General features: G+C 34.3%; 1 protein-coding gene across 3 annotated transcripts in view; it reads right to left on the bottom strand.

The window, feature by feature from the left end:
- The window catches only part of LOC113068102 (kinase suppressor of Ras 2-like), an 85,961-nt gene extending 65,668 nt beyond the window's left edge, over nucleotides 1-20,293 (bottom strand). For all 3 annotated transcript variants that reach the window (XM_026240699.1, XM_026240697.1, XM_026240700.1), the window contains exons 1-5: nucleotides 19,587-20,293; nucleotides 15,415-15,555; nucleotides 11,827-11,977; nucleotides 3,083-3,118; nucleotides 1,461-1,971 (exon numbers count right to left, since the gene is read on the bottom strand). In XM_026240699.1, the coding sequence (XP_026096484.1) occupies nucleotides 1,461-1,971; nucleotides 3,083-3,118; nucleotides 11,827-11,977; nucleotides 15,415-15,555; nucleotides 19,587-19,763 (1,016 nt within the window). In that variant the 5' untranslated portion in view covers nucleotides 19,764-20,293. The remainder of the gene's footprint in view (nucleotides 1-1,460; nucleotides 1,972-3,082; nucleotides 3,119-11,826; nucleotides 11,978-15,414; nucleotides 15,556-19,586) is intronic.
- Nucleotides 20,294-22,997: the final 2,704 nt, after the last annotated feature.

Genomic DNA, 22,997 nt, shown 5'->3' with positions numbered 1-22,997 from the left:
AGCTAAACATCATTGCCCTTTGTGTAATAAGTTACAGAAACTGTTAAATGCACAAACTTAAATAATAAAAAACCATTAATCTCCAAGTACAGTGTCCCTGGGAAGCCCAAACAGAGGTGATTGGACTCCGAGATGAAAATAACAGTGTTTCGACGACGTGGCGACAAACACAAACGCAGCTCTTCCTTCTTTCCTGTTGGAGCGCAACAAGACCACGCCCCCCTTTTTGTGTATTCCTGTGGCCGGAGGTTAGTCAAAAAAACTGTTTTAGTGACATCATTACTGCAGGAACTAGAGGGATGTAGTCCAAACGGGTCGTTTTTTGTAGGCGAATTTTGTTAAATAAAATATCTCGCTTGGCATTGAACTTTGAGCTTTAGAATTTTACAGATATTATTTATACTCTAACAACAACATTACACACTAACTAAAGTTTAAAACATGGGATCACGAAGAACGGGACCTTTAAATTTCACCTTGATCATTTTAAATTTATTTCTGTTCGGGTGGCATACAAAGCCAAAATTATGAAAATTGTGTCAGTATCCAAATATATATGGACCTGACTATATATATATACTGTATATATATATATACATATATATATATATATATATATATATATATATATATATTTCAGACACCCTGCCCTGTCTTACCGATAGTTATCACACTTTTGAACAATATTTCAATAACCAAACCATCAGAGGTTAATTTATAAGACCGAGGAGGCTGAGTAAATAAATCAAGAAGATGAATTAGTGTTTAGGATCTAAGTGTGGAGCAAAAATGCAGTAAATCCGGATTGACAACTTAGTAAATTAACAGTGAATTTGCTAACACAGTGCCAAATAATGATGCTTGATGCTTTTATAATACTTTTTGCACATTATTTCATCATCCAAAGCATTATAGGTTTATTTATAAGACCACTCAAGATGGTATCAGTGTTTAGGATCTAAAGGTAAAGCAAAAATGTAGTAGATCCAGATTGACATGTTAAAACATCTTAAAACTGGGCACTCTTTTTAACAAGTAAACGCAAATGCTGGTCATTAATATACATTCAAAGAGAGACCTGTCTTTGGATGTCAATTTATGACCAGCATTTGCCTTGCCCTTGTCGTTTTGGTATGCCATCAATGTACACACCTAAATTTACTGCTCCATAAGACAAAGGTTAATGATGCAATATGATGACCTCCTAGCACAAACATGTCAGTGTCTATTCAGCAAGAATCTAAATACACACACATTTTAAAAGGGGAATTTTGCTGCATGCCTAACTTTAGGCCTTACGTCAAAAGCACATGTATGATGCCTTAAAATGCTCTCTAGGTACCTAGGTAGCTCATTTGGTTTTGCTGAGCAACAGACCAAGATGTGGCCCTCACCCCCAAAAACAAACCCACACTGCACAATGCATTAGGCAGAACACTGTATAATGTAGTGTGACTCACTTGGGTGTCTGTGCGTCATCTATTCTGTTCCCCAGCTGGAACTCGTGGGATTTGCTGCGGTGCAGAGCCGTGAACCCTGGCAGAAGGTGGATGAGCTTCCGACTCGCAGGCGGCGGGGTTCCAGGGGCCTTCAGCTTATTCCTGCGCCTGACCTGTGGCGTCCCTGGAGGGGTCATGGTGTTCACTACTAAGGGAGTCCGAGGAGGGGTGTGGGCAAAATGCCTCTGTCTGGGGGAAGGAGGCAGAGAGTGATGTCCCATATCCAGAGGCGAGGGGAAGAGGCCGGAGTGAGGGTCCACGGTCAGCCGGTCTGAATGCGGGTGAGGGGAATAGAAGGGGGGCACCAGGGACTGGGGACTCTGGCACAAGTGCTGGCTGTAGCGTGAGTGCAATTTGGGGCTCTGGGAGAGCTGGAGACGGACCCACTGAATAGGGTCTGATGGCCCCACTGGGGTGTTCTCTTTCCCCGACTCGGACGTGGGCCACTGAATGGACCAGTCCTGCTTGGATCCTGTGGACACACAGTGTGAGAAATAAAGAGAACCAGCCAGAATAAAGAGAAACAAGGAAGGATGAGAAAAACACTGGAGGAGAGGAGATAAGATAACACAAGGACAAATAAGAAAAGAAGAGATGAGAAGCAAACAAGTGATGAAATAAAAAGACGAAGTGAGATGAGGTTACATGAGATGAACTAAGAAAATTAGACAAGAATAGAGGTAGATTTTTATAATATAATGACTATATATGACAAATTTAACTAAATGTAATTGAAAGACAAGTAAATAACAAATGAGCAACTTTTCTTTTAGTTTTTACTAAATGAAAAATGAATATGAAAATGAATGAATTTGAAATAATTTAATAAACTTAATTAAAATTCATATTTTATCATATTTACTAAATGGTTAAACAAATAAACGGAAATTGGTCAAAATTAAAATGTATTTTAAATAATATACACAAAAATTATTTCTAATATTTTTAATTTGAAAATGAAGCAGTTTGAATAAATTCATTTAACTTGCATTAGTAAAATACATTTGTAAAATGAACATTTTACGTCATATTTTCTAAAATAATTGTACATAATTTGAAATCAATCAATTCAAACAATTAAACTGAACTTGATTAAAATAATACTAACCTATAAAATGTATCTACATTTTACATAATATGTACTAAAATCTTTTTGATTAACCTGGAAATTAATCAGTTTAAACAAATAAACTGAACTGTAATATAAATATTTATTTTACATCATATTTACTCAAATAATTATCAAATGAACCAGTTAAACAAATAAATTAAACTTCATAAAAAACTAAATCTGTAAAAAATGAGAGGAGAGAAGAGAAGAGAAGAGAAGAGAAGAGAAGAGAAGAGAAGAGAAGAGAAGAGAAGAGTTTTGATACCAAGTGCCAGATGAAGGATGTCAACAGTGAAGAGACTCAGACTGCATCTATCATGACAAACAGACAGAAAGATGAAAGGACATGTGTGATTGAGAGCAAAGTGAGTCTGGAATGTCTCAAAGTAATGAGCACTGAAGTCGACTGATATGTAAAAACACCACGATGACAACTAACACTCTGGAGAAAGAGAAATGGACTGTTTCTCACCTCCATTACTGTGTAATTTGTCATCTTCAAGTTGTTCTTGAAAAAAAACAAAAAAAACATTTTTATTAACACATATTACATGAAATCCAATGCATATTCATTACATTTTTATACAGTACCCTTTTAAAGTCAATATTACAATTTCAAATAAAAAAATTAACTGAAATGGTTGCCTTCTACCAGTTTTGTGGTGTTGTAGAGAAAAAAAAACTTTGTCATTTATTAGATTACATTTCATATATGTTTATCTCTGAACCATCAATGTTAACTAGAAACCATGATTATGTCAAACACAAATAGATTTTACCCCTTCAAATTCCCCAAAACCATTCATGTATAAGAGAGGGAAATTAAAATATGAGACAAACACAAAGCTCTTAGTGAACTTTATCTATTAGTGATACATCTTTTGTTGCAGAAGATGACCATTATGCCATTTTTCACAATCTCTCTGTCTTTCTCTGTTTGTTTGCCTCTTTCAAAAATGATTATGTTGACATTAATACAGAATAAATTGGTTTTGTCTTTTTTTCAGTGCATTGCCTTTAAACTCTGCATTACAGCGAATGAACAGAAATCCAGCAGAAAGACATTAAACGTGTCTAAACTTTAGAATCTATGGGTTTCTTTTCAGTTTAACCCTTTAGTAGATCATTTTCTGACTTAATTCTGTAGAAAATGCTCTGGGAGAGCAGGTAGTGTGCTGTGATTTGATTGATGGCACCTTTATATAGAATAGCTGAAAGACAGGATGATGGATGGAAACCCACACAGGGAAATGTGCTACAGAACATCAATTACTTTTCATACTCGTCTAATAGGTTAATTGTAAAAGTGGTTCAATTTTTCATTCAAGTGAATTGTTTTAATTCTCAATCTCATTAAATTATGTACTTTTAAAAATGCATGTTAACTTTTCAGCAATTCCATCACAGAATCACACTAAAAAATAAAAAAAGGGAGGGTGGGATCTTTTGCTTTTAAAGCTAACTTTCTGTTTTTAGACTCTCAAAAGTCACCTACCCTACCTTTAATTTTCTGGAAAAAATGATTATGAGAGAAAAGTTTTTAAAGATTTTAAAGTCATATGGACTGACTTCTGCTTAAAAAACACTTCTTGTTCTTTTTTTGTGCAATGAAAAAAATCAAAGATTGGAAAAAAAAACATGATACACTATCGCAATATTAAAATGTACATTTTTTAAATTCCACAAAAAGGTCATTTTAAAACAAAGCAGGTCAGCCCAGTGAAAACCATGAAAAACTTGAATCCACTGTGAAACCTGCTTGGGGAAATCGAGTGAATTCCTTTTGAAATTACTAGATTTTGCCCTAAAACTAATTACAGAACAATGGACAAATATGACTGCACCTTTAGGCTTCAGCTTAATTTAGTTAAAAACTAAATGATTATAACTAAATACATTTAAAACATAAGTCTATCCTTGCAGAATGAGTGCTACATAAAGAGTGCAATATATATATATATATATATATATATATATATATATATATATATATATAAATTAGCAAAAAAATTATAAAGAAGATCAGGCAATATTACAAGCTGGACTTGAATGCATGATGCTCATGGCCATCACAGCTCAACTAAAAATTACAGCTTCACTAAGTCATATTGTCATAGTTATTTTACAAATAAAACTTTCTGAAAAAAAGAAGAAGAAAAAAATCAATTTCTGTCGAAGATCGTTAACCAGTAATTGCTTGGAACCCACAACCCACCGAACTCCACAGATGAACAAACACCATTACAGGACTCTCCCTCTTGTGGTTTCAACCTGGACTGTGGCTCAGCGGTCACAGTTCACTACGCACAAATGATTCCAAGGGCCCTTAACAACCCTCTAACCCCCGTACAAGACACGCTCGATCTAAGGGACACACTCCCACTCTTTGAGCATGATGGGAGATAAGTATTTGGCACTCCTAAACAGGGGTCCAGTGGGCACAGCTGAAGGACACTTCTCAAAGTCCTCTCATGGCCTGGAAGACGTTCAAAGGAGCATTTTTAATTACAGAGGAGAGATGACAAACAAGCTACTTGAAGTTTCACAGTTTCAGGCATGGTCCGTGCTTGACCCGCCGGGAGATGTGTGAAGTTTTCGACGTCAAATTGCAATGCCTACACGACTGAGAAACCAATAACTAGTTAATATGTTTATTAATACTTTGCAGAGCCCCGGAGGACATTTCACATGAACTACATCCTTCTCCTTCTTTCAGTGTGATTTTTAGGGCCTGACAAACAAACAACAACCCTAAGCAATTATCCTGTATGAATATAAACTTTAATTTTGAAGGACACGGATATGACATTATTATTTTGTGCTATTATCCCTATCTAGTAACACCCTGAAATGAGTGCAAAGATAAAACCGTTTGTTCTCCAAAAAAGCTGTTATATGTATTTTTCTAAACATCTTCATCTCACCACACCATGGTGGTTTTGTCTATCGTCAATTTTCAACCTCAGGATTCACCTCTGTCTTGCTACAAAAAGGTGGGAATGAATCCATCTGTTGTGCAGCAGATTGTGGCTACAGCTGTCAATAATTCCTCAGTGTATTGTTCTCCTGAAATGATGAATGTGTCTTATTAAATCAAGAAACAAATGCCATAGATGTGATTCCTCATTACTAATCTCCACTGAAGAGATGTGTAGCCTCACAGCCAGTAAGTGTTACATACAGCGGTGGCCAAAATTATTAGAACACTTGGCATATTTAAGAGGTTTCAGTTGTTTTTGTTGAATTGGCCATTACAATACCCATAAAACAAACTATTGCCGGAACAACCTGCACCGGAAGGAATCTGAAAGTTAAAAATGAATAAAAGAAATTATTAATGTACATTATGAAATGAGATCATGTTTTGGAGACCAGAAAACGGTCAATATTTTTAGATCTGTCAGGTGTTCCAAAAATTCGACCACCACTGTACATTCCTCCGGTTTTAGTTTCATGAGTTGCAAATCAACTTTTCTCATGTGTAAAACCTGATGCCACAATGCACATTTAGGGAGTTTTGCAAAACATTGCTACGAGTCTGCAAAAGTGTTTTGACTGGTAATTCACACAAAAATTTACATTTGCTGAAAATGTACTCACCCTCATCGCATCGAAAATGCAGATGAGTTTGTTAAACAACAGATTTGGATAAATTAAGCTTTGCGTAATTTGTTTACCAATGGATCCTCAGCAATGAAGGGGTGCCGTCAAAATGAGAGCCCAAAGAGCTAATAAAAACATTCGAATAATCCACAAGTAATGTAAATAAACCACAAGCTGTTTGTTCGTAATAAATCCATCAAGTCAGTATTTTTACTCCAAACCATTGCATCTGGTTAAAAGTCCTCTATTCATAATACTGGTTTCTGCAGTGAAAAAAATAATCTGAATCAGGAGAGAAATATTCACTGATCATGCACCGTTTACAGCACAAAACTGTTCTAAACAAATATGTTAGTGGATTCTGATGTGAGAGAACAACAGGTGATGGTTGTTCTAATGTTGTTATTATGGATTATAGATATCCTCTGCAGTAAGCAAGTGATCTGATGATAAATTTCTATAAATCTGTTCAAGAAAAAAACCTAACCTGGATTGGCTGAAGGTGAATCTTTGTCTTAAATATCCCTTTGCTATGAATTGGCTAGGACATTCTGAATGGTGTTTTATTATGATTTGCATGTTTTTGTTTTTATTTTTATTTTTATTTTTTTACTTTTCATCTTGCACCAAGGCAAAATAATTGCCTAGAGCTTTAAAAAAAAAAGCCATCCAATTTGAGATTTGATTCAGGCCCATTACACAAACAGTGTGGGATGAGTTGCATGATGGGTCAGAGGTTTGTTTAAATCCCCAATCCTAACTATGAGCCTTATAACACCACTAATGGCATAACATCCAAACTCCAGAACACAAAGAAAGAAGGAGAGTCGACCGATAATGATTTTGAAAATCCTAATGAGAACTTGTCAACATTTCTGAAACAATGCATTTGCAGTCACAATCATTGCCTAGCAACATTTCCTTATACTGCTGCTACAAAGTGATGCATGGGTACTTATATTAGCATCTCGATTAGAAAAGCCGTTATTACAAGCAGTGTTGGGGAAAGTTACTTTTAAAAGTAATGCATTACAATATTGCGTTACTCCCTAAAAAAGTAACTAATTACGTTACTTAGTTACTTTTTACTGAAAGTAATGTGTTACATTACTTTTGTGTTGCATTTGTGTTAAATATGAGCAGGGCTTGATTGTTTTTAATATGAAAAGCATGTTTTAAATAAATATGTTTTTTAATATATTTATAGCAAATATAAAAGCCCTTTCACACTGAAAAAGTGTAATGAATAAACCTCAGGCTAAAGGAAAAGTAAATTAACATCTGTGTGTAGAACACAGGAGAAGAAGCTTCAACGCTCTTCAGCAGTAAAAAAAAAAAAACAACAACAACAACAAAAAAACAATAAAGCACAATTGTTAGTATATCTAAAGAATTTTTTGCTTATAATGGTGGAACTGGATCATCAAAGGTCAGCAGAAAAGACAATGGTTAATAAAATGGGATTAGATACATTTGTGCTATTTAACATTTAATTATTGCAGGTTTGTGTCATATTCTGAGTTTGCATTTCACAGTTTTAATTCATTTTGGTGAATACTAAATCAGTTTTTGTGAGTGGGGTGAATTAATGAAACATTCACATTTAGTCTAGAACTAGCGTTACTTTACTAGTAACTTGAAAAAAGTAATCCGATTAAGGAACTTGCGTTACTTGCAATGCGTTACCCCCAACAATGATCACAAGTCAAAGATACTATCATTAACCTTCTCAAGAAAGGTGTCAAGACAACCTGTCACCAACGCAGTTTGCCTGCACATCATGGCGCTAATCATTTCTCAAATGCCATTATTATATAGAGTGGCAATTTGGCCAAACAGCTGCTTTCTACACTCAATGGCATAACTCACGTAATTTATTTTTTACAATGTATTAAGTACCTGTTTAAAGGCTAAAAGGAATCCAAATAAATTATACACAGCATTATACCTGCTCATCTTTATAAACTGTTAGATATACAGTAAATGCTGATACGCTGAACATGAAATTGGCATATACATTCTTCTTCTTTTTTGTAAATAGGCTATTGAAAGGTCTTGAGAAACGACTGAGATGTGACTTTTCACTTTTGCTACAGTGTATGCCTTTTAAAAGATAATACAGAGATCCCTCAAACCAGAAAAAATTATTTCTGTCCTGTATGTGTAGAGAGTTACACCAGCCGACAGATTCTGTTCTAGAAAGAGTCACGACCCCCGACATTCACAGGGGGGATACAATGATCAAAAGTGTGTCTAATGAATAAATAACAGAAAATCTGAATGCAAATTGTACAAATATAAAGCTAAATTGCAATCTGTTTTAATGTAATTAGGTTGCAAATCAAGCAGATTATGCGTGATTGCCTTTCGCTGCTTTGTTCTGCCTATAAGAATCCTCTTTAATATGATATTTCTTTTCTCAGGAGATCAATGAGGTGTGAGGTCTCAAAATCACTAAAAACACTAATTCAGTTTAGTATCCTCTCGACGACACCACAACCCCTCACATTCTCTCTCTCCTCACACCGAACTCCTCTTATGAGACTTCTACACTTATCTTCATACCCTTCAACAGAAGCAGTTTGAAAGATACCGTGATGAAGGAGGGCAAAACATGCGGCTAGTGAGGGACAGATGCAAAGAAATCAGGTATAGCTCACCCAACATGTTTTTAATGAATTCTGTTGTCATTTACACACTGTTAGAAAAAAAAAGGTTTTTCAATGACACACAAAAGATATCGGAGTTGCATATATATATACATGCAACTCCGATATCTTTTGTGTGTCATTGAAAAACCTTTTTTTTTATATATATTATATATAAATATAATGGAAGTGGATGGGGACCTCCAAAAGCTCTGTAAAAGCATCATAAAAGTAATCCATATGAGTCATGTACTATATCTGAATCTTTATATATGCTGTCATTTATATTTGTTATTTGCTCCACATCCCAGCTCACAATTCACTTTGAATGGATGAAAAAAGCAGCTTGGATCTCAGAAGAAACAATGTCCTAAATGTGGGTTTGGAACGACTTGAGAGTCAGTAAATGATGACAGAATTCACATTTTTGGGTGAACTATTCATTCAAATGAATCAGAGTCTGAATAAAGACACTGCAGAGATGAGAACAACGGGGTAGAGAGATGGACAGAAAACGAGAGTGAGAAAGAAAAAGAAATCAAGATGATGAGAGGTGCCATTTCTAAATTACACGGTATGCTCTCGTGATGGCTGGAATCCCCGTAGTCCTTGTGTAGCACCTTCACCGGACCCTGAAGGAGCCCATGCTGTGTCTCAACAAGCTACCAGCATCTCAAAAGCCTCTCTAAACCCATCTTTAAACAAAGCAATCCAGCCTGATCACACTTTCAACAGTGCAACCGGCGGTTAGCGCTGTGTCTGAACACTATCACAGCGGGGAATCCACGTTTGTGAAAATCCAGGCACTGCAGGGCAGCCGCACTAACGTTACTCAAAGCAAATGCAGAGTCAATGTGGGAAAGAAAGGGCGAATGTGAGGGTACCGTGGACTTGATGAAGAGATTCAATGACAATGATTCAATGCATTATGTGTTATCACTTCAAAAAAAACATGCACAATTTAAACAGATGGAGAAAAGGCTGTAAACAAACACTCAAATATAAGTTCACTTAAATAAATCACAACAATGCTTGTGTAAAGTTGTATGCGTAATATAATTTGCCTGCTAAAGAACATGCCAGAACAGTTGCCCTTTATTTTCTCTGAATCATTACTATAACGTTTATGCAACATACTACCAGACTGAAAGAACTTTGCTGCCCTCTGTTGGCCAACAAAGGTAATTTTTGAGTTTCCCAGAAGGACACTTTTTGTCTTTCAGATATATTACAGAATCCATAATACAAAGAATACAATGAATAGAAAAAAAAATGTTGATAGAAAATTTAAGACCAAATGTTAATACATTAAAATAATAATTGTAAAACTGCACATTATAATACATATATATATATATATATATATATATATATATATATATATATATATATATATATATATGAAAATGTATATTATCTACCAGTGCCAGGAATTTCAAAATAGCCAAATATGGGTTGTTTATTAATCTGTCTCATAAGTATTAAGCTAAATCTGTTAAACATTAACTTCCATGCATGCAGAAAGCTGTGCACATGCATCTGATAAGATAATGCTCTGGGTGTCACACTTTATAGATTTATGGATTGATTAAGGACAAAATGATTAGCACAAAAGTCCATAAAGCAGGATGTTCTGGTCCTTTAATGATCGGTTATCAAGCTCTTAACTTCAACACACTGGTGAGGATTTAAATTGGACTGAGATTTGAACATCTGCAGAAACACTCCTTCGATCAAATCATTTTCAGGTAAGAGCAGGAACAATCAGCTCCAGCTGTGAAGGTAGAGGACAAACACTGCAGGAGGATCTACTTGTTCATTTAAAGTGCGATGTTACCTAACACTGTTATCAAACTGTGCTGTATTTCAGAGTGTGATACACTGCTGCTCTCCAGTGGAAACACACACAACGAGCAAGCTATCAAGGAATCAAACTGCATGTATAAACACAGCCCTGAAGCTCATTGCATTGAAAACATCTGGAGAAAGGCTTTATGTAATTAAAACCTTTTGACCAAATGATTTTATGAATTAGTAATTCAATTTAGTCTCACTTAATTAATTGATCTTATTTTCTTATTCCAAGCATAAAACATTCATTCTGTCTAAATTCAGATTCAATGCAACATTCATGTTACAATCATTAATACATTTAAAAACTTGAGCCTCATGGGGTGACATAGGATTCAATTAGTAAAAGATTTCTGTGGAGTTTACACATTTTGTCACATAAAGTAATGTTTTTGCTCAGTTCAGATTCATTAAACTGATCAAAAGTGACAATAAAGAAAGCAAATATGCTGCACAGCTATGAAAATTAAGCTTTGTCATCACAGGAACAGCATTCATTTGAAAATATATATAAAAAAAATAGTGATAATATTTCATAATATTATTGTTTTGTATTTTTTATCAAATATTATCATTAATATTTATTTTAACTGATCATGGCTAATTAAATCATTACAAGAGTTGGAACGTTCAGTACAACATATAATAGTGGGACATACTGTAAAAAAAAAAACAGGGTTTCTTTCCATTCCAAACCGCAATAATGCAACTCAGCATTGTGTTGCCCTCTACTGGACGATCTCTGATAGAGCTTTTCTTTCGTGCCAAAACATAACCATGTGACCAAAATATATGGATACCGCTAATTAACTATTCCAATAATTTTAGTAAAAACAATTCTAAATATTACACAACATAATGATATTTTAAAGAATTCTATGTTTTGGTTCTTTGCTGTACTTTTTGCCAGAAAGTGTAGATATTCAGACACAAAGATACATACAGTAGATAGATTAACAGACAGATAGACAGACAGACAGCATTTGTCTTATTAGACAGACAGACAGGCAAATAGACAGCATTTGTCTTATATTGATAGTGTCAGTAATTCAGGGCTGTAAGAAGGCTTGTAGGACAGTTAGGTGATATTTTTAGCTGCATCCTGTGAACTCACCTGATTTGTGGGCTGATCGTAGACATGTGAGCGAGGCATTGAGCCGAGCACATTCTTCATCACTGGCTCCAAACTTCTGAAGCGCCTCACACACCTGCTCATCCGACATCTCCAACAGAGCTTCCAGAGTCAGCTCACCTGGAGAGATCTCCTACAATAAAGAGCAAAGTCTGAGAGATGTGCGAGCTGACTTAGACTGAAAAAACATTTGAGAAATCACTTGGATGTCATTCAAATGTGCCCCAAGAGATTTTAGAGGCAAGTGGATTTTGAATACAACTTCAAGAAAAGTATTTTTTTTAAATATAGCACTACTGTTCAATGTCAGTAATAAGATTTTTTTTTTTTTTAATAAATTAATAATTTTAATCAGCAAAAATGCATTAAAATTATCAAAAGTGACAGTTAAGACATAATGTGACAAAATATTCCTATTTCAACATCCAACTTTTTATTATGCATCTGTTGTCAACATCTATAAGAGTTATGTTTCCAAAGCATCATGTGACACTGAGGACTGAGTAATGATTGCTACAATTCAAAATATATAAAGCTAAATACTTGTATTATTATTATTGTATATAAAATAATTTTTCACAATGCTTTTGCTAATGTTATGATTTTATAATACATTTTATTTTAGTAATTAGTGTTTTGGTCACATATGCATATTTTGTTTTTTCTTGTTTCTCAAAACACATATATAAGTTGGGATCAAAATTACCATAGTTGCCATTTTATTTGTTATTAAGGGAATTTCTGGATAAAATTGTAAAAAAATATATTATTTGCATAAATGGAAAAAAAACATGCTCGAGTTAAAAATTTAAAAGAATATATGATCTTAAACAAAATTATCTTTTGATTTAAATAATACGTAAAACAGTACTATTTTTATATAGCGTAAGTATGACTTTATCTGAACAAAGAAATCACTTAAAATAGTACCTTTTAAATAAATGCAATTAATTGACAGGATTTATAAAACTAATATATAGAATATAGGAAAATGTTCATTTAAAACTTGAAACAGACTGATGACAAAAGACATGAGACTTAACTTGGACTCATAAACATGTCAGCAACACATACAATTATTAATGTTGTTAATTATTGTTAATAATTAATGTTGTTAATAATTAATCCACAATAAATTACAATAAACATACAGTATAGCAGGGACTTAATCGAACAATAAACTTATTACAGCAAATTCTTTGCTCAGTGGTGACAGATTCAAAACTACAATCTTCGGTTGCTATGCTAGATGCCAAACAATTCAAAATGTGAGCACTCAGCAAAATAGTTGTGAAAGTGACGTGACATCCAGCCAAGTATGGTGACCCATACTTAGAATTCATGTGCTGCATTTAACCCATCCGAAGTGGACACACACAGCAGTGAACACACACACGGAGCAGTGGGCAGCCTTTTATGCTGCTGTGCCCGGGGAGCTGTTGGGGATTCGGTGCCTTGCTCAAGGGCACCTAAGTCGTGGTATTGCTGGCCCAAGACTCAAACCCACGACCCTAGGGTTAGGAGTCAAACTCTCAAACCACTAGGCCATACATAACAACTTTTTAATTTTGTTATTCTAAAACTTACAAATTTACTCTTTAGTACAGTACCTGTCCACTTTTTTCATCAGTCTTCGTTCATGAAAGTATTTTCCCGTTCATTTTTCCAAAATGTCTTTATTTAAGAGTTCTAAACCATGAACTAAACCAGCAGACTATGAGGTTCAAGACTCTACTCTACTTAATGGCTCTAATGAAGAAAATAACTTCAATTCCATGCAGCACTGCAAATGACATAAATATAATACAAAGGATAAATATAAAAATATTAGTTTAAATAAGATAATTGTCTATAGAGTTAAAATAATGTGGGTAGATGGCTTCAGCAAAAAGCATATAATATTGGTTTATTCCGCTATGGCCAAAATTAATAATGTTTTTATTTGAGAAACCTTAGTGTTAAGCTCTATGTAGCTGCAATTCCTTCTCCACATCAGCAGAGGGCTTCTGCACATCGGACAGCGCCAACACTTCAGCACCGAGGACAGCGACACATGAGGAAAAACCTCAAGGCCTACAGAAAATCTACTGTTATAGACCGTATGTTTACAACCTTTTATGCTATCCGACGGTAAACAATTTGAGATGCACTACATGGGAGGCTAAGAAGCAGCTACGTCCCACAAAACACCCTAATCCTACATTAGGATGCTCTCACTAGCCAACCTTAAACCAGTCACACATTTACATTTAATTTCACGTCTCTCCACACACTCACTTAAATCTATTTCGCATCACTGTGTTCACTTTATTGTACAACTGTACAACCTGTTTCTCCCTTTATTTTCTTTGGATAGACATGGCGTTTTAAAACATTTCACTGCCATCTTATCTGAGCATGTATTCTGAAACATTTGTAATTTGTCAGCTTTCTCACTGTTCTTGTTTTCTGATTATTTTCTTTTATCAATTTCAGCTTGAAATCAAGCACATTAAAACAATATGCTGTGATTACATCAAAACTTAGTTTCATGTAGGGTTAGAAAAATAAATAAATAAATAAATAATATCTTAAATGTAGTAGTGTTTTAGTAATAAAGCGGAGTAAAATTGTATATAAGACAAGATTTAGTGACATTTTCTTACCTAATATTTTCACTCATAGTAACTCACTTTTCTCTGCTAGACTGTTTTAATTTGATTTGCAAATACATTATTGCTTATGCCAGAGATTATTGTTCTTATGGTATATAAAATCATCACTTTAAATCATACATTACTGTGCACTTCACAAGTTAGTGACAATCTAGCTTTATTTACTTGCCATATTTGGATGCATTTGGAACTTATAAATTTTGGACCTTTATAAAAGATAATAGAGGAATGAAAGTTGATGATTGTCTGGATGAACCAAAAACCTTTCTTTTTCAAAGAAATGATCTGAGACCAGCGTTATTTTAGCATCACTGACATACCATTATAATTTTTTTAATATATAAATTGTATTGCTGTTAATCATTATTTTTATTACTGTGTAGTATTAGATTTTGTTTTTAGATGTTCTGGATTCATTTTAATTAAAAAAGTTTTTTTTTTTTTTAGGTCTTAGTTTTTAAGTTTATTTTAGTTATTTTAGTACTTAATATTTTATGCTTTAAATATTTTATTTTGTTTAATGTTTATTTTAAGTACTGTTTTTTAAAGGTTTTAGTTTTAGTTAACTATAACCCTGTTTGACACAAATATATATATATATATATATATATATATATATATATATATATATATATATATATATATATTCTACAGATTTCATTACTAATGTCAATCACAAAGCTTATTTAATAAAACAAGTGAAATGAATACTAACCCTAACCTAAACCCTGACTTTAGTACAGCATTGGTAGCACATTGATAAGACACAATCAAATCCATATTTGATATTTTTGAATCCTTGAATCTGAACTTTTCTTGACAGGCGACTGTGGGATGGAGTTGGCCAATGAAATCATCTGTGGGGCGGGGCTTGTGTATGTCTTGTTTAGATCACAACACACAGGACTGCACATACCTCAATAACCTCCTTCCTCATGTTAACAATGCGGAACCAGTGTCCCAGCCGCGGGAATCCATCCAACTCCACATTCTGCTCCTGTAAGGACACTTTACGCTTGTAAGAGAGCTGCCGACTAAAATACTTCACCAGTTTACCCTGAAAATAAAAAGAAAGAAAGAACTTTATATAGCACTCAACAATATGATATTTCAACATTTTTAAATATGTAAATATTAGTTGAACAATTTACATTAGTCACATCTGCAGATCTGTAAGAAAACGCTTAATGACGTTCAATATTTCATGATCTCTTTGAACTATTTCGCAGCATGTGGGAAAAACATGAATATTCTAAACTGGACAAGTTTTTCCAAGATTGTGATGTCACGGCAGCCTTTATGCAGGGCTTATCCAAATATTTGCCTCTCATGTACTCTATTTATGGTTTTAAAAACTTTAACATTCAACTATTCACACAACTATTTGGGAGAAAAAAAAACTAAATATTAAAAAAAATTATATTTTTTTTGTGCTTTTTGGTGTTTTGTGTCATAATTTACTACTTTTTTTTTTTTTAGATGAAGCAAAAAGCAGCAGGTGAGTTATGTTAATGCATTTTTAGCTCAAATAGGTCAATTACTGGAAAAAGGTTTTGTGGTTCAGCTCCATTCCCAGCATGCACTGGGGCATAAATAATTAATATAGTTGCATTGTTTGACCATATACCAGTTTTATTTACACAGTTGTTGGGGGTTTTATTGTCACATTTAAAAATGTTACCCATTTTAAGTTATTTCACGAGTAGTTCTGTGATGAATATTCATGTAAACATGGAATATTATTTTCTAGTAGGCAAAAAATGAGATCAAGCAAATCATTTGCAAAAATCACATGCAATAAAAACTTGTTGTTAATTATTCTGCATTAACTCAAAACATTACATTTACCTACTGTTTAGCTTGAGTAACTGAACTTAAAAAGCCATACATATGGTTTCCCTGAGTTGTATGAACACTTTTTAACAACAAAAGGCACAACATGGATTTGTTACGTCCTTATGAATTGTCCACAAGTGAGCCTGCATTATACAGTACATGAGGAATATCACATACTGAATGCCATCAAGATAACTGTTGACCTTTCAAGCTTACGAGTAAATAATAATCGGCTATTTGATAATTTCAGCCTTATCAGTTTATTGAATACTGTCCATCTATATCTGTAGTCTGTTCAGTTTCATTTGTGTTGAGTTGATCTCCCATGGCAACACTGTTTCCTGAATGTTACTGTATGAAAACAAAACACATTGTATGTGAGTCCCAGCTGAAATAATCAAGTATTAAAGCCTAGAGATGTTTCTTCTAATGTACATTTTCAATCAAAGTTCTCAATTCACTTCTTGAACTAAATACCCTTTTTGAACTGAAATGTACTGACCCAAATCCATGACATTCTGTCTTGTTATTTTAGAACGGCTGCAGGTATTTTTTGAACAGAACAGATTTAATTCTTTAACCCAAGAAATCCCAAACTTTTTGTCAGCTGAACCCCTTTGACCTAATATTAACAAGTAACTCCTTAAATATTAGTATGTAAACAAATCAAATAATGTATTTGGATTTTTATTTAATCCATCATTTTAATTTTATATTTTTATAATTTATGATTCAATAAAAGGGGAAAATCTGGATTACAATATATAAACTCAGAATTCTGACTTTTTTCCTCACAATTCTGAGTGTACATCTAACAATTCTATTTTAGCCTGCATCTTGCAACTGTATTTTTTTCCACCACAGAATAAAATATTAAAAAGGTAACTGTGACTTTTATCTTACACTTGTGACTTTATTAGAACTGTGACATAAAAGTTGCAGCTTCCTTTGTTTTTTTATTCTGTGTCAGTTATGGATCCACTTTAGTTAATTCTTTGTTGTTTCTAATGTCATTTAAGCCAATGGCAATTTGTAAGCAAATTATATGCTTGTTATGAATATTATGAATTTACAAAACAATGTAAATTGTAATCCTTGATTAGAATTCTATCAGTACCTGATTTATTTGAAGTGCATGGTTTGTCTAGACCACAGAAAATGCCCTGTTCGATATACTTTAAACCTTGAATGAATTTTTATTATTTTTGGTAAAAGCTCATATATTTAAAGAGGGATCAGTGTATTGCTGCTAACAAATGCCATTACGCTTTGAGCATCACTGCTGCCTGTAAATTGAGGATGGTAATGCATATCCAGCAACAGATAAACAAGCAAGAACCCCCTGATAATATCTAATGTTTGTAATTATTATTCCATCAACATGAACAAACAAAGTGCTTCATTGTGACATACTGACACTAGTGACGGCTGCAATCGACAGCCAATGGAAAATGGGTTTCCCCACATCAAGAGAACAGAGTGCAAAAATACTAGAGAGCTTCTGAAAAGCAGTCAAAAAATGGGTAACACTATGCCAATATGAATGCAAAAGCACATAATCAGGATCAAAAGTATAATCTTACCAAAAAAAAAAAAAAAACAGATATAATCACAAAATAAAGTAATACTTTATCATAAAGACCCAGACATAAATACAGACTAAGCTAAAAGTATATTGACAAGATTCTGATGGTGGGTTAAGAAATAGGCGTCATACAGACTACACATCAAGCCCATAAGAAGAAATCATTCTTTCTTGCATCTGCACAGACCCAATCTAATGTAAACCAATATCTGAAGCCTAAACATGCTGAAACACAGAGCAAAAGAAACCAACCTGCCAATTCAAACAGGTGAGACCAGGGGGGTCGTTTTGACAAGGGATATATCTCAGTAAGGTTTGCAGTTACAAGTCCATTGCACAAGTGTGTTTTCTAAAAAACAATAGTCCAATAATTGTTCTGTTAGTCTACCTTTTTGCTGTATAAGTGTTTTACGGTGTACATTTTGCTGAAAAGCCAATAAAACAGAGAGTAACCGGTAGTCTGGTTCCTGAATGAATGACTCTTGTAATTCCGTTCTTTTCAGTAAATCAAAAACATACCTGTACAGCGCAAGTAAAAGTAATTTGAATCCTGAGCAAATAAGTTCTTTTAAGTGATTTTAATAAATATAGTGGGATCAGCATAGTCCATCAAAAACTGATTTTTATGAGACAGAATTTTCTTTTTAGGAAAATAAATACTTTTGCATAGCTAAACAGTTTCTGAATGCATCTGACTCACATGAACAGCAAGTGAGTACTTTCCTTTCATCTGGTTACATGTCTTGTTGTAAGGCTCATGAGACAAATCAGCTGCCTACTAACACATCATTCATGTCAATAAATATTAAGAGTTTTATGTTTGGTTTTATTTATTTATTTATTTTATTATTATTATTATTTTATTTCACTTGTGCTCATGCACTTATGCACATAGAGTTTTTAAAGAATTTTGTAGAATTTCGATGTTGAAATCTGTTCTGTTTAAATCTGAAATGATCTCATCATTTGGCAACAAGCTGTTCGAGGCAGAAAGCAACACGAGCTGTTAAAAACGAAAAGTAGCACGAATCGAGTACCTAATGATACCGGAATCATTTAGAATAATCGGAAAAGGAATCGAATCCCATCCTCAAGTTTGAGACACATTACATAAAGGGTCGGGTGGGGGGGCATTTCCCGTTCTCACACAAGTCTAAATTAAAATTAAAAAAGCATCACATAGGCCACCCTGATGTAGCTATCGGGTCTTTGAAAAACCCAGATTTAACCGACTACAGTAGCCTACAACAAGAACTGACTTCATATCAAAAGAAAATATTTGGGACAGTACCTCTGGTTACATAACACAATTTAAAACGATCGCATGTTTAAATTGTACGAACGACCGTTTTAATGATGAGGATGATTAAAAAACGAGACTATAAATTAATGTCAACAATAGGCCCCTTTCGGTGTCCATGTTAGCAGCGCGAACGCACGAGCCACCTTCTTCACCACCTGCAGAATGCGCACTGCAGCGCCAGCTTCTTCATTTATTACGCCAATACAGTCAATCCCCGAGACGCAACTTTAACTGGAAACACATTCAAAGATGCAAAATGGTTTAATGTGCATGCACGCGCACAAGCATCCCCTCTCGTGACATTTGTAGAAATGCTGGGGTGCAACATTCACATTTGGGCTCAGGCAAATGGACGCTCGCTTACCTCCAGCGTTCGGATTTCTTTTTGTGTCAAGTCGTTGGATGTGGCACATTTGGTCCTCAGACCTTCCAAGCTGGAGATACTAATGTCTATCATGTTTTGCACCAGTTCGCACTGCTGCAAGGCTTTTTGCAAACTCAGTTGATGCTCGTCGCTTTTGGTTATATTCTCCTCGTCCATAATTTGGGAGCAGTGGTCCGTCTCTTAAGTGCAGGCTACTTTTTTCGCTCAATCAGATTAGACAACACTTGAATAGTGCGTTCGTGAAAGCACTAATAATGATGTGTGTGTGATCATGAAAAACTAGACTCTACGTGTAAGGCGATTCCATTGTAGATATCCTGATATCCTGACGGTGTTGTCATCAGGGTTGCACAGTTTATGTTTGATGCTCCGGCTTGACTCTACCATAATATACTGATACTGAAGGAAGGAAGGAAAAAAATACAAATCAGATCCTCGCTGCGGTGGCATCAGCTAGATCCATTTCGCCCGCGTGAAATGCAACACAAATTCAGACATCTTTGTTATAGATGATAAAGGAGAACGTTGGGTGTTATTTCTTAACGATAACGTCTGATTTGACAGCACGTATTCCCCTTCTGGACCATCATCAGCTGCATCCCGGCGCTCCCCCATCACACCGACATGTTCGCGTCAATCAAATTCACAGCACCAGCATCAGCATCGCATCGCCGACACAAGCAGGTTCTCACAGAGAGTTCTCGCGAGATAAGCATCAATGCAGTGAGCTCACTATTTGAACTCGGAGAACCTTTTTAATCAAACCACTGTTTCTCAAGCTGTATAAAGTTAACCTGCCTAGTGGAAGTTGCCCCATGCCTTTCCAAGTACAGCCAACATTTGTATAAAAAAGTATTAACGTCACCTATCAAATGTTATAATGTACAGCAATATAAACTGCAGGTCAGGAGCATCCATTTAACATAATAATAATAATAATAATAGCCTTATAATATGACTGAACCACCAAGATGGTCTAAGATGGTATGCTGGTTTTATTTGGTTTGCACTGGTCTAAGAGCCACAGACCAATCTAGCAGACCAGCCAAGACCAGCAAAATCAGCTCTGACTGGTTGAAGAAGGTGTTTTTGTTTTTATTTTTTTTGTCGTTTTGTTTAGCAAGGAAATTTTCTTGGGTTTGCACGTGTGTGTGCCAATTAACAATTAATAAATAATCATTAATTATTATTATTATTATAAATAATAAAACCATAAAAAAATCTTAAGACGGCTGAAAAAGCTTATTTAAAAAAAAAAAAAAAAAAGATTTTGAAACAACTAATTGAAACAAAAATGTGCAAGGAATCAGGTTGGAATCCTATACCCAGAAAGGAGTAAATCCTGAGAGGAATGAACCAGATCTACATACTTTTTTTATGATGAACAAAATTGACTTTGTGTCATTCATTTGTGTGGTGGTAAATGGTACTTCATAAGTGGAAAGGAAATCAGAGACGTTAAATTTTATCATAGGATGTGCTAACAAAATCTTAACAGGAGTGGAGGAGGTCCATGATATTTTGAATGCAAAGGAAGGAACTGCTGCTTTGGATATACTCATAGTAATAATAGAGTAATAATAAATAGTTGGAATTTATATCTACACTGGCTTAATAGCAAATGGGCAAGAATTAAAAAACATATCACAGAAATGGACAAGTTACCATCATGTGTATTCAGGTGACATGGTTAAATAGCTCCTTAGATTTTAAGATCAATGGATGTATTGTAGAGAGAAAAGATATAGTGAAACTGGAAGAGGTGGAGTGTGCAACATTTATCAAAGAAGGCATAGCATATAAGAGGATATGCAAAAGTAATAATGTTTAATGTTTAAGTATAGAAGTAATGGGAATACATGAAGAAATTAGAATTACAAATTTGTATAACCCATGGAAAGAAATAAGTAATACTATATTAGAAAAAGTGATGGGTGATAGACAGGGTAAAATTATTATGTGTGGGGATTTTAATGCACGTGATTGTTTAAGGGATAGTAAAAATACAGAAAATAATGGTATAATTATAGAAGAATTTAGAAGAGCATTCGATTGTATATGTTTGAATAATGGGAAACCAACAAGAATGGATATAATAAAAGGTGGCATGTCATGTTTAGATCTCACATTAACATCAGCTGTCTTAGCCAGTAAGTACTGTATATGAAGATAATGTGGGCAGTGATCATTGGCCTGTAGTGTGTGAGTTTGTGTGAGTTTAGTAGTAGTTTTGGGCATGCAAGATGGGGATTTAAGCAGGCAGAATGGAAGGAATGTTATGTGTTGAAGGAATGTTATGCCCACATTTAAAAAATATGAAGTTGAAAGGGAATACTGAGGAGAAATATAACAAGGTAGAAGGTGAAATCTATTCTGCAGCAAACCAGTCTATGCCATTAATAAGAGGTAATGGAAAGAAAAAGAAAAGTATACCATGGTGGTCTGAAGAGTGCACAGTGGCAATCAGAGAGGAATAAGGCATTCCAGATTTTAAAAAGGTTAATAACTCAAGATACAGTTGTAGAATATCACAAGAAAAGGGCAGCTGCAAGATGGGAAATTAAAAGTGCAAAGAGAAAGGCTTGGCAGGAATTCTGTAACAAAATTGGTAGAGAGACTGGAATGCATGTGGTATGGAGAATGATTAGGAAAATGAAAGGAATTAATAATTATAAACAGATCACTGTAATTGAAGAAGGAGAACTTTGCTTAAGTTCATAATATTGAAAACTCGAATGATCAGTTCTTAAAAAGAAGACAATAATTAGAATGTTTGTAGGAAAAAAACAAGGAGTTGATTTAATTATTTTTAGTTAAAAAATAGCCATTAACAATTGAACAATTTATATAACCATATTTATAATGAAAGGCACATTAACCAAAGATTGGAAAAGTGCAATAGTGATACCAGTAGTGAAACCAGGTGATGCAAGATGCAACAAAATCTAATAGTTATAGGCCAATTGCTCTTACATCTACATTGTGCAAGGTAATGAAGAAAATAGTAAGGAGAAAGAATAAATATCTAAATATCAGCTCAGAGTGGTTTTAGGAAGAAAATATCTACAATGGATGCTCTGATATTATTTGAAAATGATGTTAAAAAAGCTGTTTTCTTTAACATTGAACATGCATGCACCTCTAGAAAGAAATGAGATAAAATCAGTAACTGACAGGAAAATAACATGGCAACAAAGATGGGAAATTAGCAGCACAGGTAGGTGGTATTATGGTATTGTAAAATCAGTAAGGAAAAAAAGAACGCTTTTATGGAAGGCACAGAAAGGAAGAATTAATGATTTCTAGATTACGGCTGGTACACACAGGACTAAATTCAACACTTGCATCAATGGGGAAGCATGAAAATGGTATGTGTGATGAATGAGATGT

The sequence above is a fragment of the Carassius auratus genome, linkage group LG30F (genome assembly GCF_003368295.1).
Source record: "Carassius auratus strain Wakin linkage group LG30F, ASM336829v1, whole genome shotgun sequence".
Classification (NCBI taxonomy): domain Eukaryota; kingdom Metazoa; phylum Chordata; class Actinopteri; order Cypriniformes; family Cyprinidae; genus Carassius; species Carassius auratus.
Note: the sequence above shows the minus strand (reverse complement) of the source record. Positions and strands in the feature narration are given on the sequence as shown.